We start from the raw sequence: 21566 nt of genomic DNA, 5'->3' as shown, positions 1-21566 counted from the left end.
GAGGTGCTTCCCTCAGCCAGCTGAAAAAGGAGGTGGATTTTGTGTGGAGGGGAAAGACTTCGTGTGGCTGGGGCTGTGGTGGCCAGAGGCAAAATGGAGCGGGTTTCGAGAAGGCCTGTGGCAAAGCTGAGAGGGGCGCCTCAGCCAGGGTCCCCCACCCGCCCCGAAAAAGGATAGGAAGGTTGCAAAAAATCCTGAAGGGAAAAGCCCTCTCGGCTGTAGGCCAATGAGCGGCGGGAAGGAGGCGTGAGGCTGGGGAACTTCTCTCCGAGCCAGTCAGAGGGGCCGGCTGCCGGGAAGCCAATCAGCACGCTGGAGCCCGCAGCCCCTCTGCAGCAGTTATGCCAGAGCGCCCTGTGTAGAGCGGCAGCGAGCCGGCAGCTGGCTGAGCTATCGGAGCCACAGAACGCGCCCGCACCCGCCTCCCGCGCCGCCCGTGCAGGGCCTCGCGCCACCGCGCCCAACCGCTCCCGCTGAGCCCGCACCCCGCACCCGGCCGGCTTGCCGTGGCGCCGCCGCCTCCGCCCCCTGGCCGCGCGGCTAGCCTCGCCCCGCCCCACCGCCTCGCCCCGCCCCGCCCGGTGGCCCCGCCCGCCCCGCGCTAACCAGCGGTTCCCGCCCTCGCGCAGCGCCCAGGTAGCTGCGAGGAAACTTTTGCCGCGGCTGGGTGGCCGCAGTCTCCAGTTCCTTACAGGGCCGCTGCCAGGCTCGCCGTGTCCCGGGACTGCTCTCGCCCCGGCTGCTGCCACTCTCCCGCGCCCCTCGCTTCCCGTGCAGCAGGATGGCCGGCACCGTGCGCACCGCGTGCTTGGCGGTGGCGATGCTGCTTAGCTTGGACTGCCCGGGACAGGCGCAGCCCCCGCCGCCGCCGCCGGACGCCACCTGTCACCAGGTCCGCTCTTTCTTCCAGAGACTGCAGCCCGGACTCAAGTGGGTGCCCGAGACCCCCGTGCCAGGTGAGGAGGGCTCCCTGGCGCGTCGTCCGCGCCCAGCGGGGAGCCGAGGCGCGCAGTGGCTGTCCCTGGAGTGCGCTGGGGCCGCGGTCGGGCGCCCTGTCGCCAGGCACTGGGGAGGGGGTCCCTGGGCTGGGCCGAGCCGGGTCCACCGAGGGAGGGACGAGGGGGTGTGGAACAGGCCTGCATCCCATGGGCTCGTGTTGCTGTCAGGGACCACTTGAGGGGCCGGAACCAAGGGGTGGCCTGCCCGAGGGCGCCCATGTCTGGGGAAGGCGGGAAGGTGGGAGCTGGTTCCCTGGGCCCTGGCGACCTAGCGCCCCATGTCCAAGGTGCTGCCTCGGGAATTGGCCCCCCTCGCTTGCACGTACGTGTCAGAATTGCAGCCGAAGCTGGAGCGCGGCTCTGGCCATCTCATCCTTCTCCCAACCCTCCCCTGCGCCCTCCGTCCCCAGCGTGGCTCCGGGCTTGGGGCCCAAGTGCAGACAAAGTTGAGGCCAGCTCTTCGAATCTGCAGTGGCAGGTAAAGACAAGCGGAGGGAAACTTTTGAGTCGAAGCGTTCCCCAAATGAGGAGAGCTGAGCTTTTACCTTTAAAGCAACGTCCGTTAGCTGGTTGACAAAATCGCTTCCCAAACGGTGCTGCTGGCCCAGGGGAGCAGGCGTCCATAAAGCGTGTAACTGTCCCTCTCCCCATTTCAGCTGCCGTCTTGACAGCGTGGGCTCAGAAAGGGAGATGAGTTTAGGTGGAGGAAAGTTTTGGGACGCCTGCCTTTTGTTCTGCACAATCCGATTGTGCGGTGAGGGCATATTTTAACCTTAGTTTAGGGCTGCCGCTGTCAACAGATGAATATTAATGGCCTTGTGTGATTGACTCTTCTGCGGTGGGGCTCAGAAAAGCCTGCCTTAGAATCCAATTAGGACAAGTCGCGACACTGACAATGCGGCCCAGAAGTCGTTTTCAAACAGGTTAATTTCTCCAAGGTGCGCCCCGAAGAAACGGCCGGTGGTAGTTGAGAACCGTAAGACGCTGGTGGCCTCCAGCGCCTCTCCGCAATCCACGCACGCAGCGTGGTGCGTGTCCCGCGCTTCGGAGAGATCCGGGAGCAGCCCTCGCCAAAACTTGGTTCATGGCTCTCAATAAGGCAGAGAGGCGGGCCTGATGGCTGGACCAAGTTGTGAACATGGATGCGCGCCCTGTGGGCGCTGCCAGGGAGAGTTCCCTGGCGAGAGGTTACCTAGGCAGCCAGCGCGCCCTTAGCCCTTAAAAAAAAATAGGTGGCTGAAAAGAGCCGAGCAAGCCTGCTGTTTAGTTGCAAAGGTAATTGGTCACCCTTTTTGGGGACTGAAATGCATTTGCACCTATGTTAAATTGCAGGATATCGCTCCAAGGGGGAGGGGAGCAGAACTACCTCCTCCACTGTTAAGTGTTAATACCCTACCACGTGGGCGTGTGCAGGAGCTGTAAGGGGCAACCTATGAATCAGTTCCACTGAGCTGAAACAACAGGCGAAGCTCTTCGCCCCTCAAAGTGCCGTGGTAATTAGATTGCTGAGACCAGAGAACATGCTTTTGTTGAGAATGTAAAAATTGGCCCTCACAGGCTGAGCCCCGAGAAGATGAATGGGTCCAGGGTTGGGGTTGGGGCCACATTTGGCTATTTGAAGCCGGGGAGTAAAGGTTGTGCTTAAAAGAAGAAAAAGACCAGAGGGAATGCATAGATACACATTTAGCAACCTCCTTCTACACACACACACACACACACACACACGCAACCTCCTTCTACACACACACACGCAACCTCCTTCTACACACACACACACACACACACACGCTCGCGCAGGCGCTCCCCCTCCCCCACTGCCCTTCGCTCTCTGGCTGCCTGCCTCTTTGCAGCATCTGTATAAAAGTATTGGGAGGGCCCACACACTGCGTGCATGAGATTTGGCCTGGGCCTCCTCCCTCCCTCCTTCTTCTCTCCCCCCTCCCTGCCTAGGGATGGCCGCACTTAGAGAACTGGGACTTGTAATGGAGATTTTTCATTTTCTTCTAGTATTTCACAAACTCCATAGGAGAAACTACTTTCCAAGGGCTGTCATCATATAACCCCCATCATTCCCCATTCCAATTCTATATAACAAACGTAGAGGGTATCGAGCACCTTCTGTACAGCAGGCACTGTTTTGGCTTGTGCTGGAGCCAAGCCAAACTTCAAATATGGTGATACCCATGCAGCTACCACATATATCCTGGATTTTCTGGGGGCAGTACGGATTTCCCATACTATGTCCTGGCACGAAACCCTGTGTCCTGAATTTTTGTTGGACAAATGTGGTCGCTGTAGATATGGGAAACATGGTGAAAATCCTAATGTCCATGTGTGGAAAGAGCTCATCAGTATTTCGGTGAAGAGATGATAATGGTAGACTAAATACAATGGCAAGTGCATAATTTCAAAGTGAATAAATGTATCATTTGCTGCTGTCATTCAGTGGTTGGAAATTGAAAGAGAGCTGCAAATTATTTGATAGTTGTGAACCATCATGATGACCGCTTGACTTGTTTTTTTCCCATCTGTATTTTAAGTCATGTTCAATTTGCCTGCTCCACTGTATTAAAGTTTTCTTTGTCCCAGATAAAATGAGATTCAGTCACAGTAAGGAGAAATTCTCAAGAATGCCCTGTCTAACTTAAGGGGAGCATTTGGGATTGACTGCTAACTTTGGCCATTAGCAGAAGTGGGTTAGAGTGGATAAGGTACATTTCTTATGCTAATATGGATGCAACTAAATGGTATTTGAAATCAGCCAGCCTAAAAAATAAATCAAGGGTGCTGAAGGACTACGCTGATCTAAAGCCTTACAATCTCATGTTCCCATTTCTTTTAAAGTGTTTGAAGGCACAAGATAGCAATTCTAAATAGCATGTCCCCCAAATCCATAGATCTTTTCATAACCCACTCTTGTTTTTTTCTCTCTCTCTTCTTCTTAAGAATTTGTAACTTGGAAAGCACCACAGATGGAAACCAGGCACACAGAGTTAGCATTTGGCAGAAAAATCTATATAACTGACTTTCAGTGCAGCTCTTTTGCCCTTATTTAATTTAGAAAAATTCAGAAAAAAAGCCAATGAGCTCATAAGTCTAGATGTTTATTTTGTTTTGCTTAACCTACCCACAGGCGCAATCAAGAATGGATACAATTTTAGGCAAGGAAAGTGAGCTAGTAATCAGACAATGATGTTTCCAATTGTCTCAAGGGAATGTTACAGAAGTCTGAAAAAAAAATTCCTCTAAACAAAAATCAAGTGTAATTCACTTTATGAATGCCATACACCATTTGTGGGGAGGGTGGTGGTGGAGGGGTGGATGGGAATCAGAAAATCAAACAAACCGTGGTAGTGTTGCAACTCCCCAAAGATTGAGAGATCTTGCCTTAGAGGGCCTTGGAAAGTGCAAGAACCAATCCAGAAGGCCAAATTCTTGTATGGGTAAAAGGCAGCCTTGAAGAGCCAAAGCTTGGAGTTTCTCAAAATAGATGAAATGACATAAAAATAAAAAGCATTCTTAAACCAAAGAGAGAATTTGGTATTTGCTTTAAAAAAAAAAAAAAGTGTACAAATTAGCAACTATATCTGGTTTTCCAGTTGTGGTTCTCCAGTCAGTTTGAAGTAATTACGGGTCCTAATATGAGCCCTGGTGATACAATGGTTAAGCCCTTGGCTGCTAACTGAAAGGTCAGCAGTTCGAACCTACCCAGCGGCTCCATGGGAGACGAGACGTGGCGATCTGCTCCCATAAATATTACAGCCTAGGAAACCCTATGGGGCAGTTCTGCACTGTCCCATAGGGTCACTATGAGTTGGAGTCTACTTGAGGGCACACATCACAAGGGGTCCTAATGGAGACAGAATAAGAAGTGAAGTGTGGGAGGGTTTTCTCTCCTTTGAGATTGGTCTAGACATTTGAGTGATCATATAATTTGTTAAGACTTTGAAAAAGTTGTATTATCGTGTGCTAACTTGGAACAGATGATTCTTTCAAATGTGGTCTGAATATTTCTTCTACTAATCCTTATTATTGGTACTGAGATGTGCTCAGAGGGAGCCACCGATCTGATTGAGACTGATGATTGGTGGGACACCTTGGCCTGAAAGGAGTCTAAGACTTCCCATTCCTTGGCAGGCACTGCGTTAGGTGCTGGGGCTGCAGAGAGGAGTAAGACACAGTTCCTTTTGTCAAGGAGCTCACAGTCTAGCGGGGGAGCGTACAAGTAAACAGGCTTCCCAGGAAACTTGTAGGATTAAATAGGGTGAAAAGGGCTAGAAAATACCTCCAGGAAATTGGCTGAAATGGTTACAATAGCTAGCCTGGGCAAGGGAAAAGAACTAAAGAGATGAAGTGGGAGATAGGGAGAAGTCTCTTAATAGGGCCGCCATCTTAAAAAGAGTTTTCTTAATTCTTGGAGCAAATTCCATTTTGTAAGCATTAGGAAATACAGGCATAAGAAGATTTTGGTACATGTTAGATGACACAGATGGTGCCAGTTTTGCAATGTGTGTGTGTGTGTTTTTCTCCTTACGGGCTGGGAGGTTGTATCCAATATTTTGATGCAATGTTTTTGAGCATTCTGCTACTTCTGTGTTTAGAGTTGCAATGTTTGCTGTTCACTGTAGCCTAGAAAAAGGCTGCTGATTACCAACCTGGGAGAAGAGAGTCCTGGATTTGTCTGATATGAGACAAGACAGAAAATAATGTTTTCTCCTTAAATGGCAGCTATCAATGGCCACGCCAACTTTAGTATTTGATGCATATACAAAAGCATGAGTCTTAAGAGGTATCTTATTACTCATTTCTAAGAAAATTGAAGATAATCACTTATAACTTGTGCACACGATACATCATTTGGAAAGAATTTCACTGGGGATCATATTGCTCAACTGAAAAGTTCTGGCATGCTGAATTTGTACATTTTTGTGAATGCTTCCTTTTACTCTGATCTCTAGCTTTTTTCTGCATATGGTTATTTGTATGTTTTAGATTATAAGCTTCTTAAAGGGAAAGCACTGTATTTGCTGCAGTGTTGAGCACAATGCTAAGAGCTCCAGAGAGCATTTTAGCAAACAATTGAAGCTAATAGAATTTCTGGAACGTTACGTAGTTCATTCTGGAACATTATGTGGTTCATTCTAGAACACTAAGTAGTTTAAAGATAAATTAAAGATACACACATGTACATACATGTATTTACATACACAGTTGCTTAAACTAAAAGTCTTTTCACTTATTTTAACAACCTAAGTCCAAATTGTTATGGCACGTCATTGGGATGTGTGGACAAGCTTTTCAGACTACATTTGTTTTGGCTGGAGACAGACTCGGGCTTATCTCTATTAGCTGATTACTCTTAGCATCAGGCAGGGCTTATTAACGCTGAGCGCTCAAAGAACAAATTGAAATTAGCAACATTGTTGTGACTGACTTAGTGTCATTAAAGATCAGCAGTTATCATAGCACGTAAATTGTAGGACATCTCTTAAATTCTTTTATTTAATGTCAGCTAAAGCTTTCTTGCTAATGTTGACATTACCATATTTGGAAGTTGAGCTATAACACATGCACGGACCTGTTGAAGTACCTCACAGGTTTCTATAACCTGGGATCAGAATTTCTGTACAAGCTCAATTCAAGTGACTATTCCAAGAGCCAACATTTATTCAGCCCTAGCTGGGCTTGTGACCGGGTTTAATGTTTTTGGTAATCTAGGGTCTAACAGAGAGTTTGAACGGAAAAATCCCCCACCCATCTGCCCGTATTTAACAAATTGTCTGACTTGAAACTGGATCACAGCACTCCATTAAGAAGTGAGCATCAGAAAATAGAATCCAAGTCATGGGCCCCAGCCTGGCTTTAGAGTCAGTGTTAAAGTAATGAGAATTTACCTTCTGAGGTAAAATGACAGGGAGAAATAGATTCAGAAACCAAGGTGAAGGTGGGCATCTCAGCAGAAAAAATGTGCATTTTGAAATGCTTTCTGTGTGGGGAGAACGCTCACTGGAACAAAGTAATGAAGGTTTAGTTCTGTGGCTTCAAATTAGGCCAATTAAAGATAGATTACCCAAGTGCTAATTATTAGAAATACTTGTTTGCCATTGTTTGCCATTTTGAAATGAAAATGAATCAAGATGGATTACCAAGAAAGGCATTGTCCCTTTTGCCCCTGTTTGCATGTAGCTGGACAAAGCCTCATTTGAGAGCTTGTATTTTTCTTCAGGAGTGAAAAGGAGTCAGTTTTGGGACCAAAATGCATTGCTAGTCTTCCTAACAGTTAATTACTTCTGGTAGCTGAAACAGTATTTATATGATAGATTAATAAATCCACTAAGCTCTTTGAAGTATACTTAATAGGCTTATATTGATAAATAATTGATAGGCAGGGAGATAAAATACAAGTAAAAGTGGAAATAAGAAAGGACAGGGAATTCAAAGACATCCTAAAAGAAACCTCCACACATTGTTTCCATCCATCCCTCCACCTGAAAGTTAAAAAGATTTGCATTTCTTAGCAGAAGTGATGAGTTTTAGAATATTCTGGATGTTTCAAAATTTCTACAGTGAAGCATGGACATATTTCTTATAGAATCAAAAGAAGGCAAGCTTTTAGAGTAAAATTTTTAAGTCGCCTTTTTTAGTCGGCCTTCGAAAGTAAGTTTGTTACCAGAATATTAGAAGTTCTGATTATGGCAGCTTTGCTACATCTTCATAATGATCTCTATCTTTCCTACTAGACTGTGAAGTCCTTGAGTTTAAGGATTGTATTCACCTTTGTATCTCCAGGGTCTAGCACAGTATGGAAGACAAATAATAGGTACTTAAGAACTATGTGCAAACTGAATGGAGTTAGAAATGTATTACAAAAAGAAAATTTTCATAAACCAATAAGTAAGTACTTTATTTTTTACTGGTATACTAAGGTTTCTAAAAAAAAAAAAGTAACTATTCTTTTCAGGTCAAAATCCATTTGCTGTCTAAATAGGGAAGTGATAGAGGACATTGGTTTAATTCAGTAGGCTGTATTATGTAACTCCCTGGAAGGAGGCTAGCCAAATCTTACAAGAGGTAAGTACTTGGTGCTTGTTTACAAGGCTAGTCTAAATAGTTTAAAGATAAATTAAAGATACACACACATACATACATATATTTATTTTCACTTCACAGGGCTGTGGTATTTAGATTTGTGAAAAAAAAATGCAACTTGGTGTCAGTTACAGAAAATGAATGTATGTAAGTTTTTTCTCAGTGTTTGGGTTTTGTTTTTTTTAAGCTATGACATCAACCTTCATAAATGCACATTTGAAAGGACATATCTAAAGTGGATTTTCAGTTATAAAATTTTTATTTGGGTAGGATAAAAGGCCTTGTGAGAGTTCTCTTAATTTCTGTATGCATTAGAGAGAACTTTTAAAGTCAGCTGAGAAAACTTTCAATTGGTTGGCTAGGGGTGACCAATTGAGAGACTCTTTCAGATAGAGGCCTAAGTAGGAAAGAGGGTGGGGGAAAAAAAAGGGATACTCCTCATTTGTAAAGAAAAAAAAATGTCAGCACTCTGTTGGCATACTTTCCTCTTGAATTATGATTCTGTTCCCTCTCTTCTAAGCCCTGTATAGCAATACTTAGAGTATGCATTGTGGCATCCTGGTATTCTCCATTGCTCTTTGTCAAATTTTGGCTTAGATTAGAGAAGTTCAGGGAAACATGGTGAAGAGAGAAAGAGTTAGAGTGACAGATGTAGAGAGGAGACTAAAAACCCTCAGTCTGGTATATACCAGAAAGTTACCTGCCATATAATGGATTGAAAAGAACTGGAAAACATTTGGGTATGGAAATTTGCATTTGTGCAGAGATAATACAGAGGGATGCCCCAACTGCATTTGGTTCCCAGAAATACTTCTTCTTCCTTGATATCCATGCTTTTGGACGTACATAGCGTCTTCATAGCCTCTGCCAGATCCTACACTCCTTGAATGCAGGAACCATGTTTGATTCATCATGATATTCTCTAGAGCGGTAAGTAGAGTACCTAGTAGAGAGTTTTTAATAAATGTTGGAAAGAATGTAAGAATACCTAAAGACATGGTCTAGAGGACTTGACTGCTGTTGAATGAATTCCTGGGATGGCATTTACCTAGAAGAATGGCTTATTCTCTGAATGCATCATTGTCTAAATTGATCTGCAGCAGAGACTGAAGAGGGAGTGGTGGAGTTCAAGCATATATATCTATTCTCTGTGGCCTTCTTGCCCCTCTTCCAAAACTGAAGGTTGGGGAAGAGGTGACGAGCAGAGAGATTTTTAGCTGCAACTTTATATAAATATGGTGTTTTGGGTATGTCGTGTATATATGTATTTATGGGTTATAGGTATTATTTTTATAGCAATAATTAATGATTATGTATTTTACTTAAACTATTTGAAAGTCGTTAATTGTTACTTTTAGCAGTGGGTGGTCTTTCACAATCGTACCTTCCATTACAACGATGGGCTCAGGCATAACAACGATTGTGAGGATGGTGCAGAAGCGATTGTGAGGATGGTGCAGAAGCAGGTAGAGTTTTGTTCTGTTGTACACAGGGTCGCTATTACTCGGAGCCAACTCGATGGCACCTAACAACAACAACAATTTGTGTGGTGAAAGCCTTACTTTCATATATCTCATGTACAAACAATGCGACCACTCCTAAAGTTTCTGTAGGTTCTGAGTTCCACCAACCTGCGTACATACATATAATATCCTTACATATCTATGCTTTTACTCTTTTGGAGAATAAGCCTAACTTTCACTTGGAAGAGCTAGGAGGTACAACTTTTCAGAGCTCGAGTAAAGCATTTTTAGCTGGATCAGCGCCACATTTTTGCAAAGCTAATTATCACTGATATCAAAGTATACAGCTACAGCTCATTTGTCAGTTTTCATCGTTTCCCCAAGTACAGAGATGTGATCCTCTTTAAGGTAGTGATGGTCAATCCATACTGTGAATTTGGCCCATTTTGGAGAGCTTTTAATTATACTTCTAGCATTGGCTGATTGCATATTGAGCTCCATAGAAATGGGAATGTGACCCAAAGGTACTTTCCGAGTTAGGTTTCATAGAGTGATTGTATTGTGGCTCACATTTATTTGTTTTGGAAAACAAATGGAAATTCTCAGAAAAGGAGCTTACTAACGATGAACTTTATATGTTATCTTTGCATAAATATTTAAAAGTTTTTCATTCATTCTTTAATTCAGGCAACATTTGTTGAGCACGGATTCTATGCCAGGTACTGGGCTAGGAGCTGATGAATAAGATGAAATCACTGCCAGCAAGGAGCTTCCTGTGTAGTGAGAGAGCCAGAGATGGAGCTCAAGGCGGCATGATGAGGGCTGCCATAGAGCTGGGCACCCATGTGGGGGTCTGGGAACTATGGTGCTATGGATGAGTGGTGCCTAGTTGCCTTAAGAAGGACTGTCATGGAAGGCATGTGCAGAGGTACAGTGTTAAGAGACAAAATGACACATTTGTTCAACTGGAATAGTTTGGATTGGTTGGAGCACAAATGTGGGAGAAGTGGAGAGAAGATGAACCAGAACAGTAGGCAGAAAACATGGAGGAGTTTGGGCTGTATCCAAGGATGATGAGGAGCCTTTTAAGAAGGGAAAAGTTTCTTTAGTGTGGATGATGACTGGAGAGTGAGTGGTGGCAGGGAGACCACATAAGAGGCAGTTTTAGTAATGCAGGTGAGAAAGCAGGGCAGTCAATAGGAGAGTAGAAGATAAAGTTGAGAGAATCGAGGAGATAGAGTACACATGACTTGGTAACTGGGCATGAGGTCAAGGGAGAATTCAGAGCTGCTGGTTTTTCTGGCTTAGGTGGTGGTGCAGTGACACATGATAGGTGCTCAATAAACATTTATTGAATAAATGAGCGAAATATAGGAGGAACATTTTTAAAGGGTGAAATAGTGAGTTCAGATTTGAACATGCTGAGTATGAGTCGGAATTGACTCAACGGTAAAGGGTTTTTTTTTTTTTTTTAATCATCCAGGCAGAAGTGTCTGCTAGGTAGTTGAAGTTGTGGTTTGGATCACCCAGACCCACACAGAAGAGAAAAATTAGAGCTGGAGATACATACTTAGAAATTATCAGCATGTAGATGGTAATTGAAGCCTTGGGAATAGATGAGATCACTGGGAAAGAGTGTCTAGACTATTCTGGAGTTCAGGAGAGGCAAAGTGGGACTCATCAGCATATAGGTTCAAGTTGGAAGTAATGGTGTGGATGATATTTTCCAGGCTTTTGCATGTGACATGTCTTAGAATGTATTTTGCCAACATCTGGTGATTTTTAAATAAAAGTGCCAAAGACTTCAAAAACTCTCCTAATTAAGAGAAAATATGAGTATGTGTTGTCATGGTCCAAGACTTTGTAAATAAGATGATGTACTACCAAACACACGCTCGCTCGCTCGCTTGCTCACTCACTCACACATATACCACAGGGACATCTGTGTAGAGAAATACATTAGAATCAAGGGATCAGGTTTCTATTATTTTTTATAGCAATAATTAATAATTATGTATGTTACTTGAAAGACACCCTGGTGGTACAGTGGTTAAGCGCTCAGCTGCTAACTAAAGGTTGGTGGTTCAAACCCATCCAGTGGTGCCACAGAAAAAAGACCCCGCGATCTGCTGCTGTAAAGATTACAGCTAAGAAAACCCTGTGAGGCAGCTCTATTCTGTCACATGGGGTCACTATGAGTTGGAATCTACTTAATGGCACCTAACAACAACAACATGTTATTTAAACTGTTTGAAAGTTGTTCTTACTCTTAGCAGTGGGTGGTCTTTCACAATCATAACTTCCGTTTATGTAGTGAAAGCACTGCTTTCGTATATCTCATGTACAACAATGCAGCAACTCATAAATTTCTGTAGGTTCTGAGTTCTACCAATCTGCCTGGCTCCAACGTGGAGGCTGCTCTGCCCTTCCCCCTTGGGGAGCACTCTCCCACTCTGGAGAATGAAAGATGTAACCAAAACCCACTGTCCTCCAGTCGGTTCTGACTCATAGTAACGCTGTAGGGCAGAGTAGAACTGCCCCAAAGGGTTTCTAAGGCTGGAAATCTTCATGGGAGTGGACTGCCACATTTTTGTCCCATGGAGCGACTGGTGGATTAACAGCTGAGCCCTTAACCACTGTGCTACCAGGGCTCCTTTTCAAAGCTGTAAGTGTGACACCATGACAACACACACTCAGGTGTAGCATTCGGAGCTCTAGTCTCTATTCCACTGCAGATTCAGCCCTGTTGGCTAGTCTCTGAAGCATGTGGTTCCAAGCAAATGCTAGGAATAACTTGTGTAATTGGGCTGATCTTTTCTTAAGTGTCTGTGGAGATGTAAATTTTGGCTTCTTTGTTTTGTTTTTTGTTGTGGGGGAAGCTTTGTATAATTTTCAGGTTCTTTGATGTGAACGGTTTCTTTAATTTCCTTATTGTTCAAGAGGTTGCCTTCATCAGGGTTTCTGTTTTCATTCAAGGTAAGCTTGAAGCTCCTTGTTCTCCAACAGATTTTTTTTTGAGGCCACTTTCAGATTGTTGGAATAGTTTGGAAGGGCCATGAGGGAAGATGATGGAAACTACCGTGTACTGAGTGCCTGTTGTTGTTAGGTTCCGACTCATAGCAACCCTATGTACAACAGAACGAAACACTGCCCACTCCTGTGCCATCCTCACAATCGTTGTTATGCTTGAACCCATCGTTGGTAGCCACTGTGTCAATCCATCTCATTGACGGTCTTCCTCTTTTTGGCTGACTGTCTACTTTACCAAGCGTAATATCCTTTCCCAGGGCCTGGTCCCCCTTGATAACATGTCCAAAATATGTGAGACGAAGTCTCGCCATCCTCGCTTCAAAGGAGCGTTCTGACTGTACTTCTTCCAGGACCGATCTGTTCGTTCTTCTGGCAGCCCATGGTATATTCGATATTCTTCGCCAACACCGTAATTCAAAGGCATTGATTCTTCTTTGGTCTTCCTTATTCATCATCCAGCTTTCGCATGCATAAGAGGCAGCTGAAAATACCATGGCTTGGGTCAGGCGCACCTTAGTCCTCAAGGTGACATCTTTGCTTTCTGACACTTTAAAGAGGTCTAGTGCAACAGATTTGCCCAATGCAATACGTCGTTTGATTTCTTGGCTATGGAGTGCCTACTATATGCCAATTACATCACATTTAATTTCTCATTTAATCTACACCAATGAAATGTGTTGCCGTTGAGTCGATTCTGACTCATAGCAACCCTAGAGGACAGAGTACAATTGCCCTGTAGAGTTCCCAAGGAGCACCTGGTGGATTTGAACTGCCAACCTTTGTGGTTAGCAGTTGTGGCACTTAACCCCTACACCACCAGGGTTTCCTTAATCTACACAGCAAACCTGAAATGTAAGTGGTGATGTCTCCTTTTTACAGATGAAGAAACTGAAGCCCAGAAAGATTTAATTTTCCAGAGGTTGTATAAATGGTGGAGGCAGGGTTGCAATTGGGTTGGCCTCACTCTATAGCCCATAATCTTTCCACTATACTCACTGGACTATGAGGTGAAGGAATATGCTCTGGATATAAAGTATTTGACTTAAATTCCCACACTCCTTTCACTTTTGTGATGTTGTATACTCTGGGTTCCCTTCCTACTTGTAAAGCTGATTCTGTCTTTGCTTGTTTGCCCTCTTCCTCCCACCCTTTAGTAGATGTCAGTGTTCCAGTAGGTTTGTCCCTTGCCCTTTCTGTTCCCTTTGCTCATTCCCACATCCATTCCCATGACTTCATTATCTTCACTGTTTGGAAGACTCTCCTATCTCTTTCCAACCAGACCTTTCCCTTGATCTCCAGTTCAGTGTTTCCCAGTTGCCTGCTGGACATCTGTATCTGGAAGTCCTGCCAGTGCTTCACTTGCAACGTAGCCAAAGTGTGTGCATCACTTTCTTTTCCCATCCCCACAAACCTGCCTTTCTCCAATACTCTACATTTCTGATGATGGCATCTCTGTCTGATCCCCAGATTTGAAACTTAAAGTTGCCTTTGACTTCTCCTTTTACACATCCTCCATCCAAATTAAGTGGCTAAGCCCTGCAAGTCTACGTCCCATCATGTCTCTCACCCTGATTGATCCCTTGCTGTTAGATTCATTTTTTAAAAGTTCAGTCCTTTTAGGCCGAAACCTTCAGTAGCTTTCCAGTGCTTAAAAAACCAAAAAACCAAACCTGTTGCCGTTGAGTCGATGCTGACTCATAGTGACTCTATAGGACGAGTAGAACTGCCCCATAAGGTTTCCAAGGAGCGCCTGGTGGATTCAAACTGCCGACCTTTTAGTTAGCAGATGTAGCTCTTAACCACTACGCCACCAGGGTTTCCTTCCAGTGCTTACAGGATCAAATTTAGACAGTTTAGCCTGGTGTCTCCATTGTTGCATCTCCAGGCACTCGTTCTAGCTCCCCATGGCATTTGTTCCCTCAATTTCAGCATAATGAGCTATTGACTCATTCCTGAAAGGACCGTGTAGTTGTCTGTCTCCAAGCCTTTGCTTATAAACCACCTCAGTGTCTTCCCATCATTATTGCCTGCTTCTGTCCTACCTGCCTTTCAAGGTCTCAGTGCAATGCCTTCTTCAGGAGTCACTCCATGACTAGATGTGATTGTTTCCCCTTTTGACTCCTGCTCCCGCTATACTTCTCCTATGGCCTTGATTTTTGCTTGTTCTTGTATTTATGTATTAGACTTTATCCTTACTAGAACCTTGCTTTTCAAAGTGTGGTCCCGTAGACCAGCAGCATGGGCATCTCTTGGGAGCTTGTGTGAAATGCAGACTGCCAGCCCCCACCTCAGACCTACTGAATCAGAATCTGCATTTTAACGAGATCCCCAGGTGATTTGTATGCTCATTAAAGTTGGAGAAGGGCTGCTTCCCAGTGTAAGCTCCTTGTTAAGAACCTTGCAGCACCTATGAGAGGATCTTGCTCATAATAGATAACAGTTCTTTTGATTTCTCATATTTGTCCTGTGCTTCAGTCATTTATTGACATGGTCTCAGAGACCTATGCGCAAGGAGCTTATGGGAGGAGGGAGAGAGGGAAGGAGATAGAGAGGGAGAGAGGGAGAGATCATATGAATGTGAATGAGAATAAGAGGATGAATGAGCTAGAGAGAGCTGGCAGAATCTCTGCTCAGTGGCTAATAACTTTTGTGACTAGTTTGGAAAACACAGTCTTTGCCTCCTCCAGATGGGTAGAAGTTCTAATCTAGACCTTGGTTTAATTTCACATGGCCAGAGGTAGATCTCTCCTGAGAAAATTTTGCTCCTACCCTTGGGAACTAATGTTTCCCACTTCCTCTTTTGCTGGCATTCCGGGGTGGATCTTTTCTGGCCATCCCCAGAAGTCAGAGTAGAACTTTCGAAAGGTTTCAAAGAGCCATAGAGGAACTGTGCTCAGTGTTTCAAATAGTGCCTTCTGTTTACAGAAACAAATTTTTTGATTTGTTTTCAAACGTCAAAGTTGATTTCTGAAATAAAGGTTTAGTTTCCCCTTGGAATTCTGAAGGTTTTATACAAGTGTTAATTTCTAAAGCCTCAGTCATTTCTTGCCTTTGAAGCTTCAATGCTGTGGGTCAATTTAATAATGTTGCCTGAAGGTTCTTCTGGCCTTCAGAAGTTGTCAGGTTACCGTTTCTTTGTTCTTTGAGAGAGTGATGTTGCCTCATTCCCAAAGCCTGACCCAGACGTTGGAACCTCAACAAAATCTAGTTTTATTTTCGAATTAGGTCGTAGTGGCAATTAGACTTATGAACTAACAAATCTGGGTAAAATTCCTGAAAAGCACATCAACGTTTCATAGAGTGATAAGTAGCCCAAGTGACTCTGACACCCGTAGCTTTGCACACTCATCACCACCCTTCTGTGACTCCATATACCTCCAAGCCTATGGAGGGCCCCCCTTCATCTGTCTGTTGGACTCCTCCCTACATCTCCTCTTTCCCCTTCCTCCATTCCATGCTTACAGTCTCTCTCAACTGCTTATAATTTACAACAGAAAGTGTTTTTATGGTTTGTTTTATTTATTGAATGGCTTTGTGTTTCTTTAAAAAAAAAAACAGTTGAGTGGAGCATTTTCTATTTTCCTCAGCATTTTAGTTTGAAGTTGTTGCCTTTTCCTATAGCTCCTGATTTTTTCTCTTTTCTCTCTGCCCCCATCTTCCTCTGCCTTCTCCATATCTGCCTGCCCTCGGTGATTCTGGAGAGAAAACAGGCTTCCCATTTCTGCCCACATATTTGGTTTGGGTACCTGGTGACTTCCCTTGGGATATTGCGAAATTCGATTCCTTAGTCTGAAAATGAGGAGCTCTAAAATACTCACGGGTGAATTTACATTCCTTTTTCTAAGAACTCTGAGTATTTAAAAGGCGTTTTGTACAGCTAGACCAAGGCTAGATACATTGAGTGGAGTACCTTAGGTCCTTGCTATGTAGTTTACATTCTCTCTCACTTTGTCATAATTCTCAATGAATGCAACTTGCATCTTTGTTCTTAAAAATGTCTTTCCTTACACTGAATGCCTTTTCTTCCTCTAAAGGTAAGGGGGCCCCTTTGAAGCACTGCTAGTGTGGAGCAGAACTGACACCTACCTTGTAGGCTAACTAAATTATAGCCTGATTTTCCCTGATGAAGTTATCACATTCCAGGGACATTGTTTCACTTGTGGGGTTCTATTGTCCCTGTTTCAAATTTGACTTCAGGTTAGAGAGTGTATTCCAATTAGATTATTTCTTGGTATTTTTTTCTTTGTCTCTGTACTTATAGGGATCTTTTGTTTGTCCTGTATCTATTATCTCTTTCAAGCTCGGCCAAGGTTGTTAGGTTATGCACTTACGTATAAATATTTAACAAGATAAGTTAGACAAAATGTGCTTGAAGTCACTTCAGCTCTGCACCCTCCCCTTTGGCCCCAGCTCATTTTTTATGTAGAGTCACAGATGGTTGCTTTATCTCAGATGTTTAGATTTGGAGAACATTCTTTTGCACGTTGCTTGATAGACACAATGAGTTGGAAGCTTTTGACTCAATCTTGACTACCAAAATGGTAGCACTGAGGAACAGATAACATTAGGCTCCTCTTCCTATTTTTTTCCCTAACTAGTTATCCAAACTCCCCTAGGCCAGGGAGTTTTAGGTATGAGATTGTGTGTTTTTTAAGAAAATATTATGGATAAAGACTAATGTTCTCAAGGCAGGAATAACAATTAGTACCATTCATTAATCAGGGGCATGTTTTGACTTCAGGTCCTGGCTAGGAAATATAAACTGTGAAAGTCACACATATACATGAACCTCAGGCAAATTTATGACTTGTCAGCCTTTGAAGGTTAAATTCTTAACCCCAAATCGGGGACTGGCTTTATATGTGGAATCCGACACATTCCTCTGGGCCACTGAACACCCCCCTCCCCAGCCCTTTGCTTAACAGCAGCTAATGGCCTAATGAGCAAGAAGGATTTCTGCCTCTTATCAGCTGCCTAAACAGCAACAGGAAGGCTGATATACAGAGTATAGGTCAAAACCTGAGACCTTGAACCAAAAAAATACAGGGTCAGTTTAAGACTTTAGATATGTGTTATCTCTGGAGTCAGCAATACCTGTCAATAAAGGAACTAGACACTTGAGTTCAAACAAATAGTAATAGTTGTCAAAAGTATGAACAGTCTAATTAATTTTGCTAATAGTTCTTTCCTTCTTTGTTTAGTTCTTCTATAAATAGCCTTCATATAGCCTTTAATGAGCTTTACTTTGTGCCTGGAGGTTGTTACGGTCATGCTGGAGTGTTTGATTGTCGGGTGGGGATGATCATGGAGGCAGGGATATTTATATTTTGGCCCAGATTTTGGAAGAGGCTGCCAAATAATGGTAAACAGATATCTACTACTACTTTTATTTCTTTTTAAACTAAATTTTTTCACTAAATACGCACTCAACTTGCCATGGAGTCCAACTTGCCTCCTTGTATTATACTCAGGCTTTTTTAAGGAGAAAGAGCCATTGCCTATTTCTTAAATCCACTTGGAATCCAGGCTCAGATCCAGGCTCAGACTCACATAGAATAAATAAAAAAAAAAAGACTCACATAGAATAAATAGTTTATGGTTATTCAGTGCCCCCATCATAGTGAAAGCCCCTTGACTTTCATCTTCTGCATTTGTGTTTGTTCAGAGACAATAATGAAAATATTTTTTTTCCAGATTCTGTTGGGTTATTGAAAATCCTATTTACATGAACAGGCATTGTTGTGGCTTATGGAAGAATGTGGGGTCCCAATTCTTTAGCTCCTTGTATATCTTTGCTAAGGCTTGTCTAAATAGAAGTAATGATGCTTTTGTCTAAGCAGCTTTTCTCATTTAGGTAAGCAGGGTGGTTTGAAATTTCAGTTTACTAGATAATTGAGTCTCTTCTTCTTAATTATTTCAGGCATGCAGGTTGCTCTCTTGATAGTAAAGGCCCTAAAAATCTAGTAATCTCCTCAGGCATTCGTTTGGTAATAAAATCCTGCGCATTTTCAGGGGTTAATTTTCATGACAATTGTGCATCCCTCCCCCCATCCCCAACCCTGGGAGAATTCTCTTGTCTTTTAAGGGCCTTAGTGTCCTCACATTTACAAAAGCCCATTTTGAAAATATGTAAGGATGTTGTTGGAGTGACTGAATCTAGAGGAAATTTAAATGTATTCAGATTCATGCTCATTACACAACTTTCATTTAGAGTTTTTAATAGCCTTCTCATATTTCTCAGAAAAATCATCTGCCTGACTTTGCCAGACTTGGTTTTCCACCCTGAATGAAAAACTAAAGATCAGCAAAAGTGTAGCCTAACTATCCCCTAGTCTATCCTTTTTCTTAAAAAAAAAAAAAAAAAAAAACTCAGTGGTCATCTGGTGCAGAGTGAGGTGGGAAAACCTTAAAAAACAAAACCCGGGCCACCTTCACATCTGCTAGTCATTCCCACTGGTGTGCCTTCAATTCAGCACGTTTTTTATTGAGCACCTGTGGTGGGGGCAGTGCTAATAATCGTTAACATTTATTGAGCTGGGTGCTGTGCTAAGTTCTTTATGGGCAACATCCTATTTTAGCCTCACAGCAACACTACCAGGTAGGTACTATTATTTCCCCTATTTTACAGGTGAGCAAACTGAGGCTTAAGGACGTTTAGGGACTCTTCCAAGGGCCATTAGCTATGAAGTGATTTAAACCCAGGCAGCCTTGGAAATCCTCTGGGGGCAGTTCTACTCTGTCCTGTAGGGTTGCTATGAGTCGGAAAAGGCAATGGCTTTAGTCTGGTCCCAGAGTGGTGTTTGTAACCATTACTTCTATGATGGGGCCAGCATTTCTGGTAATTCCTCCAGAAACCAGTTTTGAGTATATGTGAGATGCCGGGGAATCAAAGTCAAATTCTCCACTCTCCCTCCTTTTGGTGAGGGAGGCAGATGTGTAGACAGATGAGGGCCATGCAGGGCCGGATTACCCAATAAGCAAGGTACGAATGGGCTTACTTGTGCGTATTTACTAATCTGTAGTGCACAATTTCCCCTTTTGGTGTCTGATGTGGTGAAACCCAAGTGAAATTGTGCACTACATATTAGTAAGTAAACACAAGCCAGTGCGTACCTTGCTTAACGGAAGCCGATGTGTACCCTGTTTACTGGTTAATCTACCCCCAGGGCCATGCATGGAGAAGTCTCCATATCTGCCCAGGGAAGGAGGGGAGGGTACGGGAAGAGCAGTGGCTTGTGGTCACAGGCCTTTGCTTTTCTTGTTCAGTGACGGTCATCCTCTGTCCCAGTTGAGCTACCTCAGCGATTGTATCAACCCGTTTCCATCGCTGCTCCAACTCACCGTAGCAGCCCATCCCATTGCTGTCAATTCGATTTTGACTCCTAGTGACCCTATAGGACAAAGTAGAACTGCCCCAAGGGGTTTCCAAGGCTGTAATCTTTACAGAAGCAACTACAGAGCAGGCTGGTGGGTTCGAACTGCTGACCTTTAGGTTCACAGCCAAGCACTTAACCGCTGTGCCACCAGGGCTCCTTCGCTGTAGCAGCAGCCACCTTAAACCCAGCACTCCTTAGGCAGACATGGTCACTTTATTTCAATTCTCAAAAAAAAAAAAAAAGTCAAAATTAAATGATGCAAATATTCCTGAAGCAAAGTGCTGTGGTCTGAAGAATTGGTGGTCTTTCTGAAGGCAGGTCATGTCAGACTAGCAGCCCCTCAGGGAGCCCCTGGATCCAGGTTGGTTCACTTAGCTTGATGTAGCTCTCTCCTGGCACTGCCTTTAGTACCCGGCACTACAAGGCTCTCGAGCGTGCTGTATCTGAATCACCCATGGCTTCATGGGAGAATGTAGTTATTATTGACAATTTTTTAGTTTCTCAGTAACATCGTGGGAACAGGAAGGAAAACCCCCAAATTACCTATTTGGGTAGTTTATTTTTTGTTTTTCATAGCTCCCAAAGAAAGCAAGAGGAAAAAAGTTACTACTGAGCATTGTTGAAAAGTCTTTTCTGTGCTGCATTAATAACTTAGATTTTTCTCAATTTGAGGGAACATTTGGTACAGCGTAAAGTGAGTTGTCTGGGGAGCATGTGGGTGTATGTGAATATCCTTTGGCTTCCAACCTTAGCTTACCAAAAATAAGGGCTTCAAACCAGTTTGTTCCGATTCGAACCCCTGCTGAGAATTTGCATTTCTAAGAAGTTCCCAGGAAGTTATACACAAGAATCACCTGGGGATCTTGTTAAAGTGTAGATTCTGATTCAGTCTGAGGTGGGAGTGCAAATTCTCAGCAGGGAACTTCTTAGGAAGGCAAATTCTTGGCAAGGGTTCACACCTGAACCAGCCATTTTGAAGCTCTGTCCAAAACCCGTCTCCAAGTTTCTTTCAGTTGCTCTGCAATAGTTTGCTTACCAACTCCTCTTCCCCTTCCCCCCACCGCCCCGTGCACTTTCTCCTCCATTAAATCTTTTCTACAGAAAGGGGTTGCCACCAAGTCTAGACTCCAGTGACATGCAGGAGGAGGGCCAATTAGTGCAGATTTTGATTCATATTACATGAGCGTGGGTGGAGGAGGAGGAGGAGAATCTGTCCATCCCAGTCCTTCAGATCCTCAAGTTCTAACACGAGGGTGTGTTGAAGATGTATAAAATGGCTGGAGCATTTACACAGCTATTCCCCAAGATGGCATAAATGCCACAGCGCTAGAGCACGTCAGTGTAGACAGTCAGATCAGCTGCAGGATTGGAAAAAGGAAAAGATCAATAATAGTGCTTCTCACTCGGGGATCAAGGGTGTTTGATTTTCCTTTGGTTGCGTTTTGCTCAGGTGCAGTGTGTATGTTGTACTAACAAGGAGACTGACTCCCTTTTCCACGGGTTCCTATCATAGGGAAAGGGGAAAGAGGAAAGATATAATAGAGGGCACGGATTATTTACAGTGGCTGAGAATGTCATTACAAGGTGCAATGGCTTGAAACTGAAATTTA

At 43.7% G+C, this 21566-nt stretch overlaps 1 protein-coding gene across 1 annotated transcript in view; it reads left to right on the top strand.

Annotated features, from left to right (window-relative positions):
- Positions 1 to 661: 661 nt before the first annotated feature.
- Positions 662 to 21566, top strand: part of GPC3 (glypican 3) — a 490374-nt gene continuing 469469 nt past the window's right edge. The window contains exon 1 of the mRNA XM_003420845.3: positions 662 to 956. Within this exon, the coding sequence (XP_003420893.2) occupies positions 782 to 956 (175 nt within the window). The 5' untranslated portion in view covers positions 662 to 781. The remainder of the gene's footprint in view (positions 957 to 21566) is intronic.

Source organism: Loxodonta africana, chromosome X (assembly GCF_030014295.1).
Source record: "Loxodonta africana isolate mLoxAfr1 chromosome X, mLoxAfr1.hap2, whole genome shotgun sequence".
In the NCBI taxonomy this organism is placed as follows: domain Eukaryota; kingdom Metazoa; phylum Chordata; class Mammalia; order Proboscidea; family Elephantidae; genus Loxodonta; species Loxodonta africana.
The sequence above is the reverse complement of the archived record's forward strand: the minus strand, read 5'-3'. Positions and strand labels throughout refer to the sequence as shown.